This window comes from Eptatretus burgeri, chromosome 16 (assembly GCF_056783735.1).
Source record: "Eptatretus burgeri isolate ZD-2024b chromosome 16, Ebu_testis_v1, whole genome shotgun sequence".
NCBI lineage: Eukaryota > Metazoa > Chordata > Myxini > Myxiniformes > Myxinidae > Eptatretus > Eptatretus burgeri.
In genome coordinates, this window is record NC_140976.1 from 21,985,769 (window position 1) to 22,010,119 (window position 24,351).

Below are 24,351 nucleotides of genomic sequence, written 5' to 3' on the forward strand. Positions count from 1 at the left end.
GTCCCACCTCCCACAAGGATGTTGTGGTCCGCGTGTGCAGTATATTAATATTTGTGTAACTTTGATGCTGCTTTTGAAAAAACGATCACTCTTTGCTGTCCAGTGTACAGTCATCTTATTCACTGACTTTCTATCCATGGTTAGTGTCAGCTGTTTGACACTGTTTATCAGAATAGAGATCACCAGATCAGTGGAAAGGCGTCTCCGTCTCCGTCTCCGTCTCCGTCTCCGTCTCCGTCTCCGTCTCCGTCTCCGTCTCCGTCTCCGTCTCCGTCTCCGTCTCCGTCTCCGTCTCCGTCTCCGTCTCCGTCTCCGTCTCCGTCTCCGTCTCCCTCTCTCTCTCCCTCTCTCTCTCCCTCTCTCTCTCTGTCTCTCTCCCTCTCTCTCTCTTCTCTCTCTCTCTCTCTCTCTCTCCCTCTCCCTCTCCCTCTCCCTCTCCCTCTCCCTCTCCCTCTCCCTCTCCCTCTCCCTCTCCCTCTCCCTCTCCCTCTCTCTCTCTCCAAGAGCCTCGTGAGCACTTTGTGCCTGATTACCTTTTCTATGTGCTTCTTGTGTCTCATCAGCGCATGAGTTTTGTGATCGACGTGTCTGTGCATTTGTTTGCTTTTTCTCGGCAGAATAGCTCAACAATGTACGCAGCTAGACTTGCCACATTTGGTACAGAGCTCCATATTGAAAACACACATGTGATTATCGCAATGCACATGCGCCGACCGGCCTATGGCCTTTACTAAACCAGTAATCCTGTACTAAACTTCATTTTATATTTGTTCCTTGTGAGCTCAAAGTTGAACTCCTCTGAGACATTCACAATATGAAGCTCTATGCCAAATTTGGCGATTCTAGCTGCCCTCGTCGTCCAGTTATTCTGGCTATAAACAAACACAACGATGGGATCATGGGATCATCGCACAGCTCGCACGCCCGGCCTACGGTCACGGCAATGAGTAATTAATCCACACAATGCTGTACTCCCAAAACCATCAATTATAATATACTGCAACATGTTAAACCACATTGCGCTAACCTGCATGATGCTGCACTATGCTCTGATATCCTACACGATGAAACTGCCGTTTCGTGCCGTCATGATGGTTCATCGATTACGTCAGTCATTAGCAAAACCCACAAATATTGATAAAATGCTGGACCTTCGATCATGCCATCTGGCCACACATTAATATCCCGGGCTCAGTCCATATGTTCCAGGTGTAGGACCGCAAGTCACAAAATAAGACTCATGTGGGCATTGTTGGCAATGGAATTGATACCTGGTACCACCTGCAAAGAGGAAAGTGAAGAAAGGACAGGAGACTAAACGGACATCTTCTCACACATTTCCCTGGCGTTTCGGGGATGTGTTGCCTGAATTTAAACCATCGTGCACAATTCGTAATGTTGTCCAAAAAAAACCCTCAATGTCCTTTGATAAGGAGCATTTGTCTGGGTCCGTCTATTTCCTCAGTGCACTTTTGATGGTTAATGGACTTTGATGTCCTACATATAGTGAGTGCTCTTTAATGTACCACTTTTGAAGGTTATGGAAAACAGGACGTGGGAATGTAAACGACTACAACACTGTGCAGCATTGTACAGGTAGTTCAGCATGTTATGACATAGTGCAGATTGTGGATAATTTCCTTGTTGGAAGTTTAGGTAGAGACAGGATTATACTCCATTCGTACCAATTTGAGCCCTCTGTGTCTCCTTTTGAACAACGTCCAGCTTCTTTTGCATGTTCACCATGTCTGTTTGAGCTTTCTCCCGCTCCATCTCAGCGGCCTCTCGCATTTTACGCTCGTCTTCCAACATGGCCCTGAACACAAGACCGTGAAACAATTTTTACACGTTTTGTCTTTTGTCAAACTTCATCTGCACTACATCCCAAAGACACCAAAATGAGTTTTGAAAAACATCATCCATTCATATCCGAAGTTCAGTGGGACGAACCCCCACCCACTTGCCACATGAGGCCTACCTGTCAGCAAGTCTCTGATGTTTCTCATCCGTGGCTTGTGATTTCATCTGCTGGATCTCGATGGAGTCAGGTTGTCGGCGACGCATGTACAGCTCGTGGTTTCCCATGCACAGAGAAAGTATTCGCTTGTTCACCTGCAGCCTGGATGCGTAGAACATAAAATCCTGGAAGAAAAAGGAACAGGTGCAGAGAGCAGAAATGTCTTTCTCAATCTCTTCCAAAATCAAATATGGAAACTCCATTATGGTTTATCAACAACAAATATCTTTTTGATCAATATATATTGATAATACACCCAAAGGCAATGCAATACAAAATAAAATACTTTATAAATGGAATGCAAAGAGGTTCAAATCTCTCTTTACTTACTGGAGATTTCTTATCAATTGGCTTGATGGTGAATTTCTTGTCCACAAATGAAATTGTTTTGACTTCATTCCATGGAAAACCAATCTTTGGGTTCATTCTGAGAGCAAAGAAGGATATTTATGGATTTCAAGCACCTGTATTGGATTTTCATAAGTATTTTGATATTCCTTACTTAGGGGAATTTAGTCTATAATGTAACATGCGTATATATATATATATATATATATATATATATATATATATATATATATATATATATATATATATATATATATATATATATATATATATATATATATATATATATATATATATATACATACATACATACATAGTATATCAGAAACAGCACCACCTTTAATGGTAGTTGGTATTACAACTAATCTTCCTTATCTTCTTCATCATGTAATGGAACCTTCTCAACATTATAATATGGAGTATTATATGTTGTGATCAATAAAAAATTCTTTCAAAAACGCCAGAAATTATGAACTGCATTTCCAAGAATGAGCCGCAGCACAATGCCCACTGAAGTTTGGCTGAGATGGGTACTCCCACCCGGAGGACAGCAGTACCCGCTGGTCATTACAATTAGGAATAACTTTCTTACTTGTCTTGCTTCTCATAGATACTCAAGCCCAGAGAATCTACACCAAGGTACAGATCTGTCCCTTTCTTGTTCCTTATGTCAAAGTAGTTGACTCCATACATCTCCAGGTCCTGGGAAATCTTCAGGTACTCCATAATGGCATCCTCTCTGAAAAGTATGCAAGGTTTCATGACAAGCATTAGCCATAACAAAATCTGAAGAACAATAAAATGAGACGACTGTTTTTCCCTGTGGAATTCTGTCTGTAATAAATGAGATATTGAACCGGCTGTCACATCTGTTAACAAACAATACAGGAACAATTGGATCTTTATCAGAAATATGTGTCTGTGTCTGAATGCCACGGTTTAATTTGAAATTGCTTCCTGGGTTAGGATTCTGCAGGGCAAAGTCAAAACCTTAACTAGTAATCACTATCGTGAAAACATCCAAAACTAGAGAGGCACTCAGAAGAGCACATACCTCTACCAGGCGGAAGAGTTTACATTTTGTGTTCCCTCAAAAGGCCAGATCCGCATCCGGACCTAAACCAAAATCTATTTGGCTTGTTCTCACCATCCAACTCATCCCATAAGTTTTGTCAAAATCAGTCCAGAACCTTTTAAGATCTCGTGCTATTTCTCGTTTTTGGCCCTCTCATTCATGAAGAATCCCTTAAAAAGTACCAGTTTCCGGATCCGGTTCTGGATCTTCACCAAAATTGAATCAATTTGTCCTCATCATACTGTTACGGCTGTGGAAATTCGCATTACACCATAAAGTGCCCGTAGGTGAGATATCTTGATAGGTGCATGTGTAGTTAGCCCTAACCCGTTGTCTCGAGGGAATTTATGTGATTCATCCGGACTGCGACGCTTTGAGTCAGTCGTTTTTCTTTTTCTATCTTTTATTTCAAACACACATTTCAACAACCACGCCATCCCCATCACAGCGCCAACCACACTGCAATCACGCCACCTCCACCATCTACGCTACCACATCTTCGCCACTCGCCATTCAACAGGCTCCGTGCGGTTACGATCTCCGCGGAGGAGCAAACAAAAACCAACAAGGACGCTCGGTGGGCTTTTCCCGCCTGTTTCTTCCGTTGACTTCCCCACGCTTGATGTGGGAGGAGGGGCGATGCAGGTCAAAGGTCAGAGGTCATGTGAAGGTGGGGCCTCTTTTTGGGGGAATAATTCCCTGGCTCCGAGCCAAGAACTGGCTCCCTCGGCCCCCGGACGGAGCGGGGTGGAGGGAAAGCGTGAGGGCACGCCCCCTTCGAGAAGCTTCTCCAAGAAGCTCAAAGGGAGGCGGGGCCGAAAACGGGGCGGGGCGGAAGGGCGGAGTCCCGCGCGATAAAAGACGGACACGGGCGGGCGCAAAAAAAGCTCCCTCAAAAAAAGCTCGCTGTAAAAGCACCCTCAGAGGCTCCCAAAAAGAAGGTTTCCTAAAAGGCTCCCTCTCGCGCTTCTTCCTCTTCATCTTGGCTGGTGGTTCGGTTGGTTGGTCATCAGGGAGAGGTCCCGCGCCTTGGCGAGCGGGCTTGTCACAAAGGCACAGATGGGAGACGCGGCAGCGCCCGTTGCGAGGTGGACCTGTGCATCCGGACGGGGAGTGCCAGAGAGGATTCGCCGGCCGCGAGAGAGGTCGGGGCCAGGCGCGACCACGCTGGCAGTCGCGGGAGAGGGACTCACCAGAGACAAAAGGGAAGTCGCGACTTTCTTTCTTTCTTTTCTTTGGGGTTTTGGTGTGAATGTCCGTGGGTGGTGCCAGTCTGGCTAAAGTAGAACTGTTTAAGTGTTGCCGTGTGTACGCGTATTCGGGTGTAGCTCTGTATCGTTGCTTTTATTGTTCTGGTTACTATATGTGCATTTTGATTGTGTATTGCTGTAAATACGTGCCTTACGTGCTTGGCTGTGTGTGCGTGTGAATAAAATGCTTGCTTGTTGAACTGTGCCCGTTCTGCTTCGTCTCTTTTCCTCTTTTATTGACCTTCCATCCTGCTTCACGTAAAGGGTTCGTCGTGGGCTTAATACGCCCGGTAATTAATTGGAACCGTCGAGGCCGACGATAACACCACTCGGTCATCACTGTAGCACGGAACGGACCGCTTAAGCGGATCGTGTCCGGAGTCGGCCTGTGGCGTGGTACGATCGCCCAGTCGACCATCCGCGCAGGTACTTGGGTAGATCGAATTTGGCGAGCAACCCTATCCTGCGCGGGTGGGCAATTGGCACGGTCGTGGTGGGGTTAAACCCCCACCCGTGACTAGCTCCCGGCGTTGTTCCAAGAGGGTCACAACTGAATTGTCCGTCCGGTGGGCGACGCGGTCGCGATTCGAGTGACGTGGCCGTCCGCACGCCGGCGGGCGCGAATTCGCAACAATACACCCAATCTGTCCACCAAGTTTCGTCCAAATCCATCGATAACTTTTTTAGTTATCCTGCTCACAAACAGACAGACACACAAACAGGGGTGAAAACATAACCTCCATCCACCTCCAGTGGTGGGGGTAAAGATAACGAGCAAAGTTCGAGGATTTCAGCACGGGTGCTTGCAGAGCATTTTAAAGGATTTTTTGGCTATAAATAATCTCAAATGAAGAAGCAAGGAAAAAAGGACAGGTCAAGAATATATCAATGAAGAACTTAAAGAGAGAATATGGATGTGGTTCGGAAATGCAACGAGGAAAAGATGAAGACATTTTGATAAAAGTTGCCAATAGGGAAAGGAAACTATGTTCTAGACATGAAGAGGGAAAATAAAGAGAGAAAGTCCAATAGGAACTTGGAGGACTCCCCATGCAGAACTAAAAGGCTTCAATGGGATGGAAATGAAAGAAATGGAAGCAGTCACAATGGATAGGAACAAATGGTGAGATTTCGTTGTGGCCTTACGTGTCGATAGACTCATTGTGGATAAGTAAGTAACTGCTGCATGGTGTGAATATATTATTTAATGTGAAAGTTGCATTTTGCACTCACCGCATCATTCCTTGATGATCTTGGTGCCACACCTGAATTCTCTCCTCCCACTGCTCCTTGCTTAAGCTGTGTTGGTCAGTTACCCTGAACAAAGAAATAAAAGGCAGCGTGTTATACCTACCCGTCATTAAGCAACGTAACGCAACATTTTACATCCAGGGTCATTGATGTAGTGTGAAGATCTAGTAGATTCTATGTTGAGTTCCAGCAGGAGGATCTAACAGAAGTGCAAATTATTATTCACTGTGAGAGCCTTCTATTCTTGTTGGTTCCAACACTACCACAAGCCATGTGTCATAGTCAAAGACATACAGGTGTCACAACATCACTCCAAGCCAAGACATAGAGGCCTCATCTTCTTGGCATACATATAACATGAGATGGTCTTTAAAGGGACTACAGTTAAATAAATCTTGTGTCAGGAGAGTGAGAGTGAGAGTGAGAGAGAGAGCATGCGTGTAAAACAAGAGACATCTGTAGATACCGTTGAGGTAGAATAGTGTCCTCTAACAGATAGCCAGGTGGATGATCCGATTTGTTGTAATCTCCAAATTTGGCCTGTGCAGCATACGAGGCAAGCAGAACTGCAGTTTCTGGTGGACAGTAGTATTGGTCGGTGAGCACAAGCTCCTTGACTTGGAGGAAAAACAGCCGTTGCGTGACATCTTGAATCAGTTCATTTTGGATGTCCTCTGGGTAATACTTCACGAGGAGCTTGAACACCAGTGGATCCTTCTTCTTGCAATCCTGGGCTGTTACCTAAACAAGAAAATTGTAAGATAAAAGATTTTACAAAAAAGAAGAATACAGTATTATAAATGTTATTATCATGACAAATATATTTCGTTTAAATTATTCATTCCATCACTGATAGGAATAATTGCTGGAAAATTCCATCTGTCACTTTGTCTTTTTATTAACCTCCGCCATCAAAGATCGGAGGTTATTGTTTTCACCCCTTTCTGTTTGTTTGTTTGTGAACAGTATTACGGAAAAACTCCTTGACACGGAACGGACCGTTCTAAGACCGGAACGGACCGGAAAGACTAAGAACAGTATTACGGAAAAAAAACAAACTCCAAGGATCATGACATTAGATTTTGGACTTTGTCCCCCCCCCCAAAAAAAAAATTTAGAGAAAAAAACATTTTTTTTTTGCATTTCTACATGCTTTCAGTGATTTCCAACCCCCCCCCCCAAAAAAAATTTAGAGAAAAAATGTTATTTTTTTTTGCATTTCTATGTTTTAAGTGATTTCCATCCCCCCCCCCCCCAAAAAAAAAATTTAGAGAAAATAATTTTTTTTTGCATTTCTACATGTTTTAAGTGATTTCCAAACCCCCCCAAAAACAAAATTGTTAGAGAGAAAAAAAAAATTTGCAACTTTTTTTTCAAAATTTCGATTTCTTTTTTTTTGCATTTCTACATGTTTTAAGTGATTTCCAACCCCCACCCCCCAAAAAAAATGTTGGAGAAAAGAACTATAACTCTGTCAGCACTGTTGACATCATATTTAATGAATAAGATATAAGGTTCACTTGAGTGACCCAGCAGTATTGGCGGCAGAGGTTTTGCACTCTCCCAAGTGCTCCCCCTCTAGTTCCTTCTCTGATTCTACCCTTATGCTCTTGTAACATAACCGAGGTAATTCATTCATTCATTCCTACCATATTCGCTTATAAATGCAGGCTTTGTTTTGCATACTTCAATCGGTTGTGGCTTGGGGTTTGAAATAAGGGTTATACAAGGATTTTCAAGGAACTTTGACACAAGAGGAGGTCATTTGGCCCACCATGCCTGTGCTGTATCAACAAAACCTATATTCACCAAAATTAATGAATAAAGTAATCACAGAGAAAGTTCTTTGCTTGATTCCCACCAGGTAAAGCACAATGTGAAATATTTATCTATCTATAATTCCAGCAATCTCTCTGTGTGTGTGTGTGTGTGTGTGTGTCTGTGTGTGTGTCTGTGTGCGTGTGTCTGTGTGCGTGTGTCTGTGTGCGTGTGTGTGTGTCTGTGTGTGTGTCTGTGTGTGTGTGTGTCTGTGTGTGTGTCTGTGTGTGTGTGTCTGTGTGTGTGTGTCTGTGTGTGTGTGTGTGTCTGTGTGCGTGTGTCTGTGTGTGTGTGTGTGTGTGTCTGTGTGTGTGTGTCTGTGTGTGTGTCTGTGTGTGTGTGTGTGTGTGTGTGTGTGTGTGTGTGTCTGCAACCGCCGTTTCTCGACGACCGCTGGTCCAATCTAAATGAAACTTGCCACGTATATTGCTGGGGACCCGCGGATGTGCCTTTTCAAGGTTTGATATTAATCGGACAAGCGGTTCCCAAATTACGGCCATTTATGTCAACCAATGACAAGACACGGTGCTATGACATCACGAATGACGTCACAATTAATATTTATTTATTTATTTTTTCACGATTGACATCACAATTCTTCTTCTTCTTCTTCGTTTGGTACGACGTCACAATCGACGCTGGGGACCTGAGTATGTGCCTTTTCAAGGTTTGATATCGTTCTTCATCAGTTTCAGCTGTTTCCCAAGTGTTTCCCAAGGTTCGAAAGTTGTTTTTTTTTCCCATGGTTTGAATTAATTGTTCAAATTATTAATTAATCCCAAGGTTTGAATTTTCCCAAGGGAAACAGCTGTTTCCCAAGGGTTTGAAAGCTGTTTTTTTCCCAAGGTTTGAATTAATTGTTGTGCTTGGTAGACATTTGTGAATACATTTACAGAGAGGGGCGAGAGAGGAGGGGGGAAAGAGGGGTGAGAGAGGAGGGGTGAGAGAGGAGGGGAGAGAGGAGGGGGGAGAGAGGGGGACGGGAGAGAGGCGTGAGAATGGGGGCGAGAGAGGAGGGGGAGAGAGGAGGGGCGAGACTGGGGGAAAGAGAGGGGGCAAGAGAGGGGGGAGAGAGGGGAGAGAGAGAGGGGGTGAGAGAGAGGGGCATCACAATTCAAGAGAGGGGAGAGAGGAGGGGCGAGAGAGGGGGACGGGAGAGAGGGGTGAGAATGGGGGCGAGAGGAGGGGGAGAGAGGAGGGGCGAGACTGGGGGAAAGAGAGGGGGAGAGAGAGGGGGGGAGAGAGAGGGGGAGAGAGGGGGGGGCGAGAGAGAGGGGCGTCACAATTCTTCTTCTTCTTTGTTTGATATGACGTCACAATTGACGCTGGGGATCTGAGTTTGTTTCCCAGGTGTTTCCCAAGTTATGGCCATTTATGGGTCCGATCTAATTATGGCCATCGGTTGGTCCGATCTAATTGAAACAATGCCCCAATCCAGTCATCGTTTACGAGAGCGAAGGAACGAAGCTGCACATACTGGCACGCACCTACGGGCATGCACTAGTTATTTAAAAAGAGTCAAACATCTTATACTTGACAAAATGTTGATGTTAAAACCAAAGGCTCGACATTAAATGATGATGACAATTCTGCAGTAAAATCAATAATTTATATTTTGCATCTCAACCAACTTAATGGCTCATGGAAGTAAAACTTGAGTGAAATATGGTGGGATTAAGGGAAGAGATTGACAAAAATCACTTAACCCAATGCCTGGACAATATGTACACAAGCTAATGGAAGTTAACAGGGCAGCCAGCTTCGATGTTTGGAATTAATAAAGATGAGATTGCCATCATCATGCCAGTATGCAGACTATTATCTCAAAGATAAAAGAAAACCTCAACCCTGGATTCAGAGCTACTGTACTTTCTACGTTTCACGTCTTTTCATTGTGTATGGCAGCAACTAGATTAATGATAACCTGGCCTGATTTTCCAGTCTGCAACACCGATTGAATATGGCATGTTCTATCAGGCATGCGAGGCAAATTAATTTATGTTTGGGTATGCAGACAGAGGACACATGGAATAACCGGTTTGCTTCTGGGTACGAAGATGAGCAAGGAAGCTTCTGATTGAATCACAAGATCTCAAGTGAGATTGTAAGATCTTCATTGAGATTGTCAAGCTTAGGAGAAGACGTGGCACCTTGGTGAGCGAGGATGTGAACGTGCAAAAGCACACACAGTTGAGATAATGTGAAACTCAGCAGGCAAGATGATGATAACTCATGAGGCTGTGACCTTGTGGTGAGGACATCGGACTGATAACCATCCCAGAGATTGGATTTCTAAATCCAGCTGAAGACAGTGGTATCAAAGGTTTGGATTATAATCTTCTCGATAGCAAGATAGTCAGAGGAGAATCGCCATATTGCTGTTATAATACTCGTGAAAATCAAGCTCGTTCTCTACCCTTTTGACTTTGACTCCAAAATGCTGCTAGGCAACCTTGAGTGGGAACAAAAATGCTGTTTAGAAAGGGCAGTGCCACCCACATTCCCTTAACCAAAGAGAAAAATAGTCTTTAATAATTTCTTGGAGTGTTTGTGGGACTGAGGTCATAAATGACTTCAAGCAAATAAATATTAATTTTCTTACAATGTCTCAACACCCCCTCCCCCCTATTAAACCTTCCAAATCCAAACCTGTTTCCTTCCCTCTTCTTTTCCTTCTTTTCCGGTGCATTCATTCCCATGCTTAAGGCCAACTTTTGCTCCAATGCCACATTGTGAGTTCATACCCTCCACAACCTTACTCTTCCATGAGCTTCGATCTTGCAATGTGCCCCACAGCTTAAGGCCTTCCCTCAATGCTCGCCTGGTTTACTTCTTGATAATTTCAGTTGCAGCTCACGAGAGGTTAATTCACTACAGGAAAGCAATTCTCAGAATAATCACTGAACTACATCATCATTTCGTGTTCTGTCTGGCTTATCACAACAAAGGGCTGGCAGGCTGGCCTAGAGGTATGCAGACTCGCCTCCAAGCTCTCTAGCCTGGGTTCGAATCCCGACCCAGCTATAAACTGTTTTTCTCGTGTCTCGCAAGCAGGATGATTCATCAATGTGTGTGCCGTCCCTCGGATGGACATCAAACGGGCGTCCCATCTGCTGGCATTAGTCGGTGGACGTTAAAGATCTCACGGTGTCCTTCGTGAAGATTTGACGAGGACTTGGCGGCACCCTGAACAAATTACAAATTCCTGCCTTAATCAGCAGGAGGCACTGCATCAGCAACACAGCCATGCTCCCATCAATAATGCAAACCAGCAGTTACAGGCTGCACACGAAATGAATGAATCACAACAACGGTCTTCACTCCTTACCCTCTTATTCATATTCAGCCAAGCAGTGTAACCCTTGATGTCGAGGTACTGCAGGCCAAAATACCACACTTCTCTCAGGCCCAGCGTCCGTATGACCTGCACAAACAGAAAATACATGGTAAATGAAGCCCACACAAAATTAATTTCCATTCGGTGTTCATTCTTAGGTGACAAAACATGATTTGGTTAATTTGCTCCACACTCCAGGAACGGCTAGCAATTCTATTAAAAGCAACTTTCACTCATTTGACACTACATGAGCAAAGGGCAGTGTCAGATATGCTGACTATGGTATTCAGCTTTTAAATCCAGGGTTCCAAGAGAAAATATTTGAAGCCAAATGACTGTTGGTGCTCTTATGAATTAGGATTTAAAACAACTTTGATGAGGTATTTGAATAAAGCCACACTGATTACGTAAACCGAGGCAAGCAGACATATTAATCATTAAGTTCATGACTCCCTATCCAGAGGATAATTAACTTCTCATCCAAAACGTATTTCCCCCTCACCCCTCCTAAAATAAGATGCCAAGAAACACAAGACACATGTCAAGCCATCCAAAAAGTGGTTGTGGTTACAGTAGCAGAATTAAGATGCTTGGTCGAAGAATGACAGGAAGAGGTCAGACCCAACAGTTGCAAGCTCCAGTGCTGTATTATAGGTGTTCCCAGCCTCAGGGAATTCGCAATCCAAGTTGGCGTTTTACCAACATCGGGTTTTACTAACCCTAACCCAAACAGCACCACATACAGCAACGCCTCGGTTTCTGCCATCAAGTTCTATCAGACGCTCAACAAATAGATGGGAACGACTCGAGTCTCTGCAGAGTGTTTTGAGCTATTCCATCGTATTAGACGAGGTTTCCGTCTTTATAACTAATCGAGTTTACCAATTGAACCACTGTCTTCAGAACTTAGAACAAACTTGCATGTACAGCGCAACAACGACAAAAAACAACTTCTTATGACCTTTTGCATTTTAAAACTGGTGTAGCCACTTTGGCGCAAGCTGCACACATTCAGAGCAGACTTGGTAAACAAATGCTCTGTGATCTGCCTGAGAAAACAAGGCACTTACAAGCCTACAGGCATTTGCTGAACAGCAATTGAGCTGCACCCCCAGAAAAATGTACACACCCAGTCCATGCACAAGCAAGGTGTTTCAAACCACCAACATTTGTCCGTTCCAGCGAGGCATCGTAGTCAGGGCGATTCTGGTGTCGATATTCACGAAGGCCACCCGAACCAAATGCCATTATTTTTCCTCTCTGATAATGTTTGTATCTTTTCATTTCTGAAAGAACTAGATGGTATTCATAGAATACTTACCCCGTGCAATCTTGAGAGGACTTGGTGTGAGCCAACTCGTCTGGCGGCGAATTTAGACTTAGGAAATTAAATTAAAATCAAATGGAAGACCAAATAGGTACAGTCCTGCATCAGAGTCATGAAAAGGAACCAGACCAAGCAAAAAGCAAAGATGAAGTCATCAGGAGCAACCTTGCTCGGACTCGGGTTTCAACTGCGATTCCTCTCGCCTCAAACCCATGCAAGCTCAGTCAAGTGAGCCTTATTCAAAATAAAATTAAAAAAAATAAAAAAGAACCCAGATCAAAAAATTAAATAATTCTGGCTGCCAGACCATGCATCCGATCAGGTTGAAATTTAAAAACATATATTCCCCATCGCTACTCGATCATAATTTTGAAGTTTCACGTCAATTTCAAGAGAATTTAGCGGTTCAAGAGAAAGATTTTTTAAAACTATTTTCCTTCAATCCAATATGGCTGCCAAATCATGTGACCGATCAATTATTCATGAACACCCTGGTATCCCCAAGGCTTGGGGAAGATGTGTGTGGAGTTTCCCCTCAATCTGTTCGGCTGTTCTGGAGAAGGTTCTTCAAGGTTTTCGGGTAAATACAATATGGCTGCCAAACCATTTGACCTATGACATCATAGGTGGGAAACATTTTGTTCCTCATTGATAGGCGGTCATACCTTTGAAGTTTCTCCTCAACCTTTTCAGCCGTTTCAGAGAAGAAGATTTTTGAAGGTTAAAAAAAAGGCTGCCGAACCGCGTGATCGATGACATCATAATGTTTTTCTTTTAACCAATTTATCCCGAGATGACCCTCAAAAATTTTCATACTGATCGGATGTAGTGTTCTACATATGCAATTATGACGTCATAAAGAGGACACCTATGACATCATGAAAAAAAATCACACTCATTCCCCATGGGGAGTACTTGACTTGTGCCAAGTTTCAATTTTTTCTATGGAGCAGTTTTGGAGATACAGAGGTCCAACATTTCTCCTTTTTTCCAACATGGCTGTCACACCACATGACGTCATAATTATTAAAACATTCTCCATGAGGTGTGTGTGAGTGAGTGAGTGAGTGAGTGAGTGAGTGAGTGAGTGAGTGAGTGAGTGAGTGAGTGAGTGAGTGAGTGAGTGAGTGAGTGAGTGAGTGAGTGAGTGAGTGAGTGAGTGAGTGAGTGAGAGAGAGAGAGAGAGAGAGAGAGAGAGAGAGAGAGAGAGAGAGAGAGAGAGAGAGAGAGAGAGAGAGAGAGAGAGAACAGATAAGTAAAAGAGAGACAACAGATAAGTAAAAGAGAGACAACATCAGATGCTTACTAACTCAAGTTATGGTCTGCAAAATGATCTTCGACCTATTCAATGTAGAATTGAATCAGTTTATCTTTGTATTACAGTCCATAACTGTGTCGAGTATGGTTGGAAACTCTTGAGTGGTACATAAGTTATTACAGTAACACAGATTTTCAATTAAAGGGCACTTGACCATAGCCCTTTGACCTTTTGAACCGAAAATTTAATCAGTTTATCCTTGTATTACAGTCCATAATTTTGCCAAGTTTGGTCCAAATCTCTTCAGCGGTTCACAAGTTACCATGGAAACTAAAATCTGCTACTCCCAGCTAAAGGTCACATTTTGCATTAAAAGGTTTGACCTTTTAATGCAAAATCTAATCAGTTCATCGTTGCATCATAATACACCTTTGTATCAAGTTTGGTAAGAAAAAAAATCTATTCAGTATTTCACAAGTTCTTTTGGGAACAAAAATTGATCACGGATGGACGCACGCACAGACAACCCAAAAACATAATGCTTCAAGTGCCATCGGCAGTGGAGGTGTTAAGAAAAATCAGATAATATCCTCATAATAATAGCTTAATATCAAATAACATTCTCAAATAATCTTGTAAATAACTTCAAGTGTTTCTGCATTATTCTTTCACGGCTGAACTGCAGCACCGAAAGTCCCTAAATTTTGTGTGTCGGTACTTCAGTATCTAGGCAACATTTTGAGCTACTACATGTTGGCCTTGAAGGCCGTTTTGAGGCCACCAAAGGCCGCTATAAAATGTATATTGGGATGTGGGGTCAGGCAGTGCTGCCCCCAGCCCACAGGTAAAAGGTAACCAACACGAGGCCAATATCCCAATAGCTTTTCAATGTCCAACATGTCCCGAAACCACCATCGGGGAAACATCACCACAATAAGGGCAATAACTCCATACGTTTTCAATGCACATGTACCAGAACAGACGTAGTTTGTTCCCGTGCAGCGCTGGGCACCCGTACTCCTTTAAAATAATATAAAAAGGGGTCCTTCCGATCCCCACATCATTTGCAGAAACCATGTAAGTCTATCGTAGTGACATAACATGGTAGTGATGTAGTGACATACAACTATCATAGTGAGATGACATCAGAGTGACGTTGTGACATACGACTGTCATAGTGACTTGCGTTATGACACAGGCAGGATGAGCCACAGCCTTCCATGAATGGTTGTTTCCAAAGTGCGACAAGTGTTATGTGTGATGTAATAATAGATGGTTCACAAAGGCTTTTTGTTTTTTTCCTTCGGATCCTCCCTGATGGTCTCGTGGACCCCTTGGGTTCCGTGGAATTGTGGACCACTGGTTTCCATTGGGAACCACTGGTTTATCACAATTAAATAGTTTGATAGTATACAGTACAGTATATTTATTTTTCCTTTTCAAAGAGTCTCCAAACAGTTATTGCAATCATATTAAAATACGCAATTCGGTGTCTGTCTGTCTGACCGGAATACATTCGGTCGTTACTGATCCAATCTCAACCAAACTTGACAGGAGGATTAAGGGTCACATGATGGAGGTTGTAGTGATTTAATTACCCCCCCCCTTCCCAAAGGGGGGTTTTCCAACTTGGGAAAACTCCATGTTGAGGTGTATTGATAGCTTGTAGTGGTATTTTTCCAAAGTCGCTTCTGCAAACAAAAGTAATAACACCACCAATGACAATAGCATAATATTAATGCTATTACAAAACAATGTTAATACTCATAATATCGACTCTCCAAAGAGGTTTATCCTCCTTGGCCAAACGCGGTATTAGCATGTATAAAGAGTGATACGTGGAAGGGATGGAAGGGGGATCCATAGCAAGACTATAGTAAGTGTCGTGTGGTCCGCGTGTTTTGATTGCCATGTAACAGGGACCTATCAGAGTAAGTCGTTTTGTTGCAAGTGACGCTGAGGAGGCAGCGTATGTAATTTATAGACAGGATAGTCAGAGTAATCTTGTTTGTGTAAACGCCTCTTGTTTGTGGGTGGTGCCAGGTGAGGAATTCCTGTCATAAAACGTGTCACATGACCCAAAAAGGCCATCATCACCTCTCTCTGGCCAGTGTGTGGAACCAATAGTGTAGTAGTGTGCTGTGGAGCCCAGAAGAAACAATGTGGATGTATGTTTTTTATTAGGGCTGCCCCATAAGAGGACAGCCTGGAAGAGGACTCAACCCAGAAAGGGGCCTGACAAAAGCTCCTGACATGTAGGAGGACGAATGTGAAGACGAAGTATGGAGGATTGATACCAAGAAGAAGGACCTTGAGACAACCGTCGTGCTCTGTTTGGCTTACTTCATCATTGGCTTTCTTCATCTTGGGTACCACTAGTCGCTGGTGCCGATTGTGGCTGGTTTACCTTGGCTTTGGGCTCACTTCTTCACTGGCTCTCATCATTTCACTCCTGTGTCGAAAACGGGCTGCAGGGAGTCTTGCATCTCCACCACAAAATCGTCAAAGGAAAGTCCTCGCCTCCATTATTAGCTTGTTTGTACAAGTGTGATCTGGGGCACCATTTTGGGGGTTAGGTTTTATTTATTTCTTATTATCCTGTATATAAGTTTGTGTGTCCCCATTTCCAGCTGTTTGTGTCTTTTGATTCGCATGGTTTGTTCCGAACTGCTCATTCCAAACCACCTTTCCCCCCATATTGATTATAAATAACTCTTTAAAAGGTAAGAAAACATGTTTCATCCATCTGCTTCCCATGATTTTTCCGTCAATTCCGGCTCATTTATGTGACCTTGGCGAACGGTAGAGAGTAAAATAACTGAACGCAGTCAGAGACCGTTTCACAAATCCGTGGAGGCACAGACTAACAAACCTGAGACTAGATCTACTGTAATCTGTTTACCCCAGAGAGGACAATAACATCACCCTTCCAACTGCTTCTTTAGGGAGTGGGTGTACTAGTTTATTAAACTTCATATTTTGTGATTTTGTTTGTGTTTTGTGAAATAATTTAATATTAGTGAAACAAAATGAGAAAGGCAATTATTGTAATCTGTTAAACTTTTGAATTTTTTTTATACAAAGTCGAGGCTGCTGGAAGAACGAGGACATAGAGAACAGATCAGGACGTAACAGAACACAAGGAAGAGTAGAAAGAGGGAGGAAACATCAACAGCAAAGTTGAGGGACAAAATAGAGGGAAACTTGGACAAATAAGGGATGTGGGGAAGAATAAGGGATAGGGGAGGATGCATGGGGTGGACAAGATAAATACAGATGCAAACTCTCAGGAAGGAAAAAAAATAGAAATTTGGCAAGAGGTGAGCTTGGGGGCATTAATGCGGGTAGAAAAGATCATTGTTTTGGATGGAGGATGATCTAAAATGGAGGTGAAAAGCTGTCTTGAAGACCTGAAGGGAAGAATACGATTGAAGAGAATGTGGAAATTGATTTCACTGGCGGGAAAAAGGAGGATCAAATGAGTGGGCGTGAGCAGTGATTGTGATCTTGGGAGGTTCACCAGAAGGAGGTTGCTGGTGGACTGTGTGATTGCTGGTGGCAAAAACATGGGGGGGGGGAGGGACAAAGCATGCAGAGGGCAGAGGGTGCAAGACCAGAAACAAGGCGGAAGAGGACGGAGAAGCCACCGACTTGTCGGTGATGGCAAAGTGATAAGCCCAGAGACTCAGCTTCATTGCGAGTCTCCAATGATCTTGAGGGTATTGGTTTCCACGGTATCAAGCTGGGCAACGTGTGAGGCAGGGTCGCCAGCCCAGATGGGGGCCTTGAACTGCAGATTAAGGCCTTGTCGGTGGGTGGATAAGAGTTCAAGTGTGCCAAGGAAGGACTTTGCATGATGGCCTCGCCGACGAGAGAGAGAGGAGAGAGGAGAGAGGAGAGAGGAGAGAGGAGAGAGGAGAGAGGAGAGAGGAGAGAGGAGAGAGGAGAGAGGAGAGAGGAGAGAGGTTGATTGATTGAAATATCCCAAGTGTTTTTTTTTAGCCTGTGATTCTATTAATGTAAGGTCTGAAAAGAGTGAAGAGGCTGCTGCCTGCAAATATGATAGAAATTAGTTTTGTAATAATATTGTTTTATACAGGGTGATTTATTTTATTTGAGAACCCTAAGTAATTCCTATAGACAAAAAACAGTATCCATTAGGAACCTAATATTTTGTGTAAATGTCACTGAATGTTCCACAAAGATGTGACATAATCCTGAGAGTTATTCGGTGTCACATGATTTATCATGTGACCCGGCAGTGACGTTTAGCGGTTTTCACTCAGTCACGCGATGGCGCTCACAGTGGAAGAACACGTGTTTCTTGTCGAACATCACATCAAGAACGCATCCTTTAGTGAATGTCAAATTGCATTTAAAAGTCACTTTGGTGGTCGTACGAAACCTTCCAAATCAGTGGGATGGAAACTAGTGAGGTAGTTCAGATAAACAGGCTGTGTGGAAGTTAAAAAGCACACGCGCCAGCTAAGTGTTGTTTTATCAGAGAAAGTGGATGAAGTGCGGGAAAGAATGGAGGCAAGCCCAAATAAATCTCTGATACGTTTAGCACATCAAGCTCACTGTTCACAAATTCATGAATTAAAAGCAATATATAATCAGTGACACAATCAGAAATATTCCCCAAGAAATGCTACACTCTGTGTCGGAGAGCATGCTGTGAATAATGAATTTGTACCTGCAACATGGTGGTGGACGCTTTCAGCAGTTCATTTCAGGTAAGCAGTTGTGTGGATCATGTCACATCTTTCTGTAATATTAAGCTACATGTACGCAAAATATTAGGTTCCAACAGATATAGTTTTTAGTATATGGGAAATATTTAGGGTTCTCGAATAAAAATTTATTGTTTAAACCACCCTGTATTAAATCGATGAAGGTTGTTATTATTCATCCAGTGAAATTAAAACAGCAAAAAGTTTACAATTGAAAAAAAAAAAACAAACAGCTGGATTTACTACTCAGTGAAGCCAACATTTTGGCAAGTATCTACTTACCTTGGTCACAGCAGATATTCCAGCAATTCAATCCAAATCCATTGGGACCATACTCTGTGCAGAGCATCGGTGCTGCTGAAACGGTCTCCTGGACTATTGGGCACAATTCTGGACAGGTCACCATTCTAACTCAGGACACTTGAAAGGCTCAATCATCCCAGCAAGCTGGTGCTCATTTTGTCAACCTCAGAAGGATAACAGGCTGAGTCAACTCCACCTGGTATTAATTCAATGGTCAAGCAGGATTTGAACTCAGGACGCTCGGATCCCAAGCCAACCAACCTAACCATTAAGCCAACACCAGGCATGCAGGTGTCGAAGTGAAGAAAAAGCTTGAGAATCGCCGCGTGACCTCCACCAGTGGGAGGGCAAGTTGGTCCGTAGACCAATCCGGACGTCACAATATGGTTGCAGACAGCGTGGGAGAGATGTTTTATAATTTTATATTAATATCATGTATTTGTTTTATAATAGTATTAATTACATGGAACGAGAAAGACACCAAAGCAAACAGTACCAATGACATTGTACTGCGTCCAAATAAAATTTCCACCCTCAATGCGCCTTCCCCAATTTCTTCGTCATGGTCATAATAACGTTTTGACACATTGTTCGAGGGCTGGCAGGATAGGTTATATGTCTGTGCATTCACCTTTGGGCTGTCTTGTCTAGCCGAGGTTAAAATCTTGACTCCATGTTTAAACTGTCCTCCTGCTGCTTCACATGCAGGGCCAGGCATCAGTGTGTGCCTACATCTACAGGAAGGACAAAGGAGGAGGAGGACCCATCCGCTCACACTGAAGACGTTGGTGGACGTTAAAGATCCCACGGTATGTTGTGCGAACAGTAGGTGAGTTATTGCCACCATATAACATTACGCTGAGTCGCTGACCAAATTACAAATTCTCCCACATTCATTCAAACATATTAGGGCCACATCAGCCGGTTCATGAAAGACTTGCGCCAAAAGCATTCCCGGCCGACCCCACAATAATGTGGAAATGGCAGTAGTAGTCGTAGTAGTAGGTAGTAGTTGTCAGTAGTAATATCGTCGTATTCTTTTTTTGCACACCCATTACACATTAATCTGTTTATATTTTATTTGGATAATTTTGTGCCAGACACATCCCAATGCCTATGACCTACTTGCCATTGGCCAAGTACATTTTTTTTTTTTGTTCTCTCACCGGAATGGGGTTTGACTAGATTTTCTTTGATTCCCCAGATAAGTGCTGCATTGCGGAGCATACTATTCTTTTGGCATCCTGTTAACATTTTCAGTACGTAAACGTAAAATATTGCACGACATCCTTCAAACAAGAGTGTGTCTTTGGGTGGCCATCATTCTAAAATCTGGAATTGCTGCCTCTGAAAAGAAAGAAAAAGTAAGCACGTCGAATTACCCGCATTTTACTCGAAATTTTGTTTGATCTCCAAATGCGTTGAGCTGAGAAATGAACGGTGAGCCAAGATGAACCCACACCTCAGGTGTGGAGATGACCTACAATCCATCATGCTAAAGCGCCAGTTTGAGAGATCTTTTGAAATAATGTGGATAAACATGTCGTTAGCTCCGGTGCCCTTCAAAGGCTTGTTTCAGACGTTGCCTTTGTGATGTCATGAGTTGCCATACTTTCACAAAGGATGACTTTTCTCCTGTTGTATTGTTATTAGAAATTTTTTATTCAACAAAACAGCAATTGAAGTGAACAACCCAATTTGAAAGAATTTATTTCAACTCGATATAATGAACAATGAAATGTAGACCTTTTGATGTAAAAAATAAATGAATTAATTTTAAGAATCGATGATAATCAGTTGTCAGGATGGAGAAATTAAATAAAACTATTATCACCAGTTTGTTCGGTGCTATCCTGGCCCAACAGGAACTTTTGACATGAGGAAATGTTCAAGGTAAAATTTATAATCCCAGTTATATTTCCTTGGACTAATGTCACAGTAATTTGTTCCACTTGCATGCCCTGAACTTAAGGAAGTGCCCTTTTAAAATGTATTTATGGGGAGAATTCCTGGTATAACGAATGTTTGATATAATGACCAGTCCTTGGAACGCATATATTCATTCCACCAAGACTCTACCTGTATAGGTATAATATTCATCCTGCTGTTGGGGTGCAGCATCTTGGAACACTTCATGAGAGACTACCCACAAAGCTGACTGTCTTTTGTAGTGCACGACAAATTCCATCTTATCATTAATATTAGGAATGCCACTGTGTGCCGGTAGTGTCATACATGTCAAAATATCAAACATTAAAGACAGAGAATTAGAAAGCCTGAATCATTTCATATTAGTCTTAAGGTTGCTTACCCTCACTGGTTCAATGTGCCAAACCTGTTCAGCTGATAGTACAGTACAGGATCAGGTCAGGTCAGGTACGGGAGCATACGCCAGAGCAGCGCGTCGCTGTGTCCACTTTCCGCCAGTACTCCAGGGGGCCTCCGTCTGGCCATCCCCCAGGCAGATGCCTGGCCCATCCCCATCTCCTTGAGATGCCGATCAACCTGCTGCAACCACGAGGCACGGGGTCGGCCCATTGGCCTCCTCCACTCACGAGACCCCCTCGCTGAGAGAATCTGGTGAGCAGGATCAGCGTCAGGGAAACGAGCCACATGTCCATACAGCCGCAGCTGACGCTCATGGACTATGCAGGTAACAAATCTCATCAGAGTCTCTCTCAGCAACTCCTCCTTGGACAAAAAGTCTGAGCAGCGATAGCCAAGGATTCTCCGAGGAGACCTGGTACCAAAGGAAGTAAGTCTCCATCTCAAATCCTTGGTCAGAGTCCAAGTCTCGCATCCATAGAGCAAGACTGGAAGCACCAAGGACCTGAAGACTCGGACTTTCATCCTCCCGCACAGGTTCCGGCAGTGCCACACCCCATGATCCAGTGAATCCATGACTCCCCGGGCCCGACCCAGACGTCCATTGACCTCTGACTCACAGCCAGCAGAGACATGAATATCACTGCCAAGGTAAGTGAATCTCTCCACGACCTCAACATCCTCACCACAAACAGGCACAGACAGGACAGCGGCATCCAAGATGTCTTTGAAAGCCTGGATCTTAGTTTTGACACTGGAAACCCGTAATCCCAGCGGCTCCGACTCCTCATTCAGCACCTCGAGGGCCCCCAAAAGGATATCTAAAGTCTGTGCAAAGATGACTGCATCATCTGCGAAATTAAGGTCAGAGATCTTGACATTCTCAAACGATGCACCGCAGCTTGATCTCTTCGACATCCTCCCGAGAATCCAGTCCATACAAGTGCTGAAAAGTGTGGGGGCCAGTACACATCCCTGATGAACTCCAGTAACAACTGGAAATAAGTCAGAGATGGTACCACCACATCTCACAGCACTCTCAGTACCAGAGTAGAGTTCAGACATCAGATCGATCAGTTTTGGTGGCACCCCACGAAGACCAAGAATCCTCCAGAGGGCATCCCGATTCACTGAATCGAACGCTTTACAGAGATCAACATAGGCTGCAAGCAGCCCCTGCCGAAACTCTCGCCTGTGTTCGGTGAGGACCCGAAGAGCAAGGATACGGTCAATCGTTGACCTCTTTGGTGTAAAGCCTGACTGCTCTGGACGCTGGTGCTCAAGCAGATGGTGGCGAACCCTATCAAGAATTATCCGAGCAAAGACCTTTCCCGGCACTGAGAGCAGCGTAACCCCTCGGTAGTTGTTGCAGTCTTGGCGATCACCCTTCCCTTTCCAGAGAGGGACAACCATGCCCCTCTTCCAGTCAGTTGGGATGATGCCTGTGTTCCAGGCAGAGCACAGAACTACAAGCAACGACACGAGTGCAGCATTTCCACGAGCCTTGAGAAGTTCAGCATGGATGCCACAGATCCCTGGAGCTCAACCCCATTTCAACCGGTTCACCGCAGCCCGTGTTTCCACAAGCAAAGGTGGCCCACAGTTGATTGGAGGGTCAGCAACAGGGATTGTAATGCCCCTGACGTCCAACTCGACAACTGGGGGATCAGCCTGGTACAACCGCTCAAAGTAACCAGCCCAGCGGGCCTTCACTTCGGACTCCTCTGTCAAGAGCCTTCCACTGTCGGCTCTAACTGCAATACACCAAAGGATGGGCTTGGATGAACGCAATGCGCGAATTCCCCTGTAAGCAGGATGAGAATCGCTTAACCACAGGTGATGCTCTACCCCCTCACAGATTCCTCGCACATAGGCCTCCTTGTCCACCCTCAGTGCACGTACAGTTTTACGCCTCAGCTCCCTGAACAGCTAAGCTCTGCCATTCAGCCTGGCCCTGCGACTCTGGTCAATGGTATCCAGTGTCCCTTGAGAGACAAAATTCTTCTTTGCCCTGCGGTGAGCTCCAAGACATCCACCGGCAACATCAAGGACGGTGGTCTTGAAGGCGCTCCACAACTCTTCAGGACGTCCCAAAGCACCCAGACCCTCCAAATCTCCACTCAGCTTGTTCGCAAACTCCTCAGCTACTCTCACATCCTTGAGCTTGCCAACATCCAGTCTAAGCTGGGATGGTACCATTCTCCTGGATTTAAGGTGCAACTTCAGAGTTGCTACAACAAGCCGGTGGTCAGTGTTGAGGAACTGAGCACTCCGGTAGATGCTGCAGTTCTGGATCATCCTCCAGCGACCATCAACGAGGGCATGGTCAATCTCCTTTGCTACACCGCCAGCGTTGGAATACCAAGTCCAGCGATGAGCTTGTGGGCGCTGAAACCATGAACCAGCCACCCTAAGTCCATGACTTCTTGCAAAGTCAAGGAACTTACTGCTATTCTGGGTCATAGTTCCTGACCCATGGGGACCAACACACGTCTCATAACCATCCCTATCAGTTCCAGTCGATGCATTGAAATCCCCCAAGACTAGAAGTGTATCTCGTCTGGGGCACTGATCAACCACAGACTCGAGTGTGGCGTAGAATGCATCCTTCACGGTGAGATCACTCACCTCAGTCGGAGCATAAACAGAGACCAGGGAAATGACACCGAAGGAGTGACGAATCCTTAATCTCATAATACGCTCGTTGACTGTTTTTACCTCAATTATCATTGGAGTCAGCTTATTGGACACAGCTACAGCAACTCCTTAGGTATGGTAACCATCAGAGCGACCAGACCAATAGTAGGTGTAACCACCCACAATTATCTCGCCGCAATCCGGTCTCCGAACCTCAGAGAGAGCTGCAATCCCGATGTCCAAACGCTTGAGCTCAGATGATAACAGAGACAGGTGATCATCCTCTCTTAGGGATAGGACATTCCAGGCACACACCCGAAGGGACCGCCTCAGGTTAACCCAAGGAGACCGCCATCTGGTGGACGACTCCTCAGCACCACTCCGACACTCTCTCCTGCAATCTGACCTGGGAATGTTACCCCGTGATTTCCCTCCCATCATCAAAGATTGGGGGTCCCGAAGGCTTTGTCCCAATCCCGCCATCCGGTGAGCTGCCCTGTGAAGGGAAGCTGCACAGGAGGTACTCCCACGGAGTGGGTTTTCAGATTTTTTTGCGTTTTTGTGTTTTGCAGGATGAAGGGTTTTACGGTGGACAGAGTGCAAATCCTGCCACCAACCTCCTAATAAGAAGTAACCCAACTGCAGGAGGACGTCCGCAGACACAGTTGGGCA

General features: G+C 44.3%; 1 protein-coding gene across 1 annotated transcript in view; it reads right to left on the reverse strand.

Annotated features, from left to right (window-relative positions):
* Positions 1-24,351, reverse strand: part of LOC147010692 (radixin-like) — a 72,737-nt gene that overhangs the window by 21,782 nt on the left and 26,604 nt on the right. Inside the window, exons 3-9 of the mRNA XM_085859331.1 lie at positions 11,088-11,183; positions 6,408-6,682; positions 5,924-6,007; positions 2,958-3,104; positions 2,348-2,444; positions 1,979-2,142; positions 1,686-1,816 (exon numbers count right to left, since the gene is read on the reverse strand). Coding sequence (XP_085715457.1) covers positions 1,686-1,816; positions 1,979-2,142; positions 2,348-2,444; positions 2,958-3,104; positions 5,924-6,007; positions 6,408-6,682; positions 11,088-11,183 — 994 coding nt within the window. The remainder of the gene's footprint in view (positions 1-1,685; positions 1,817-1,978; positions 2,143-2,347; positions 2,445-2,957; positions 3,105-5,923; positions 6,008-6,407; positions 6,683-11,087; positions 11,184-24,351) is intronic.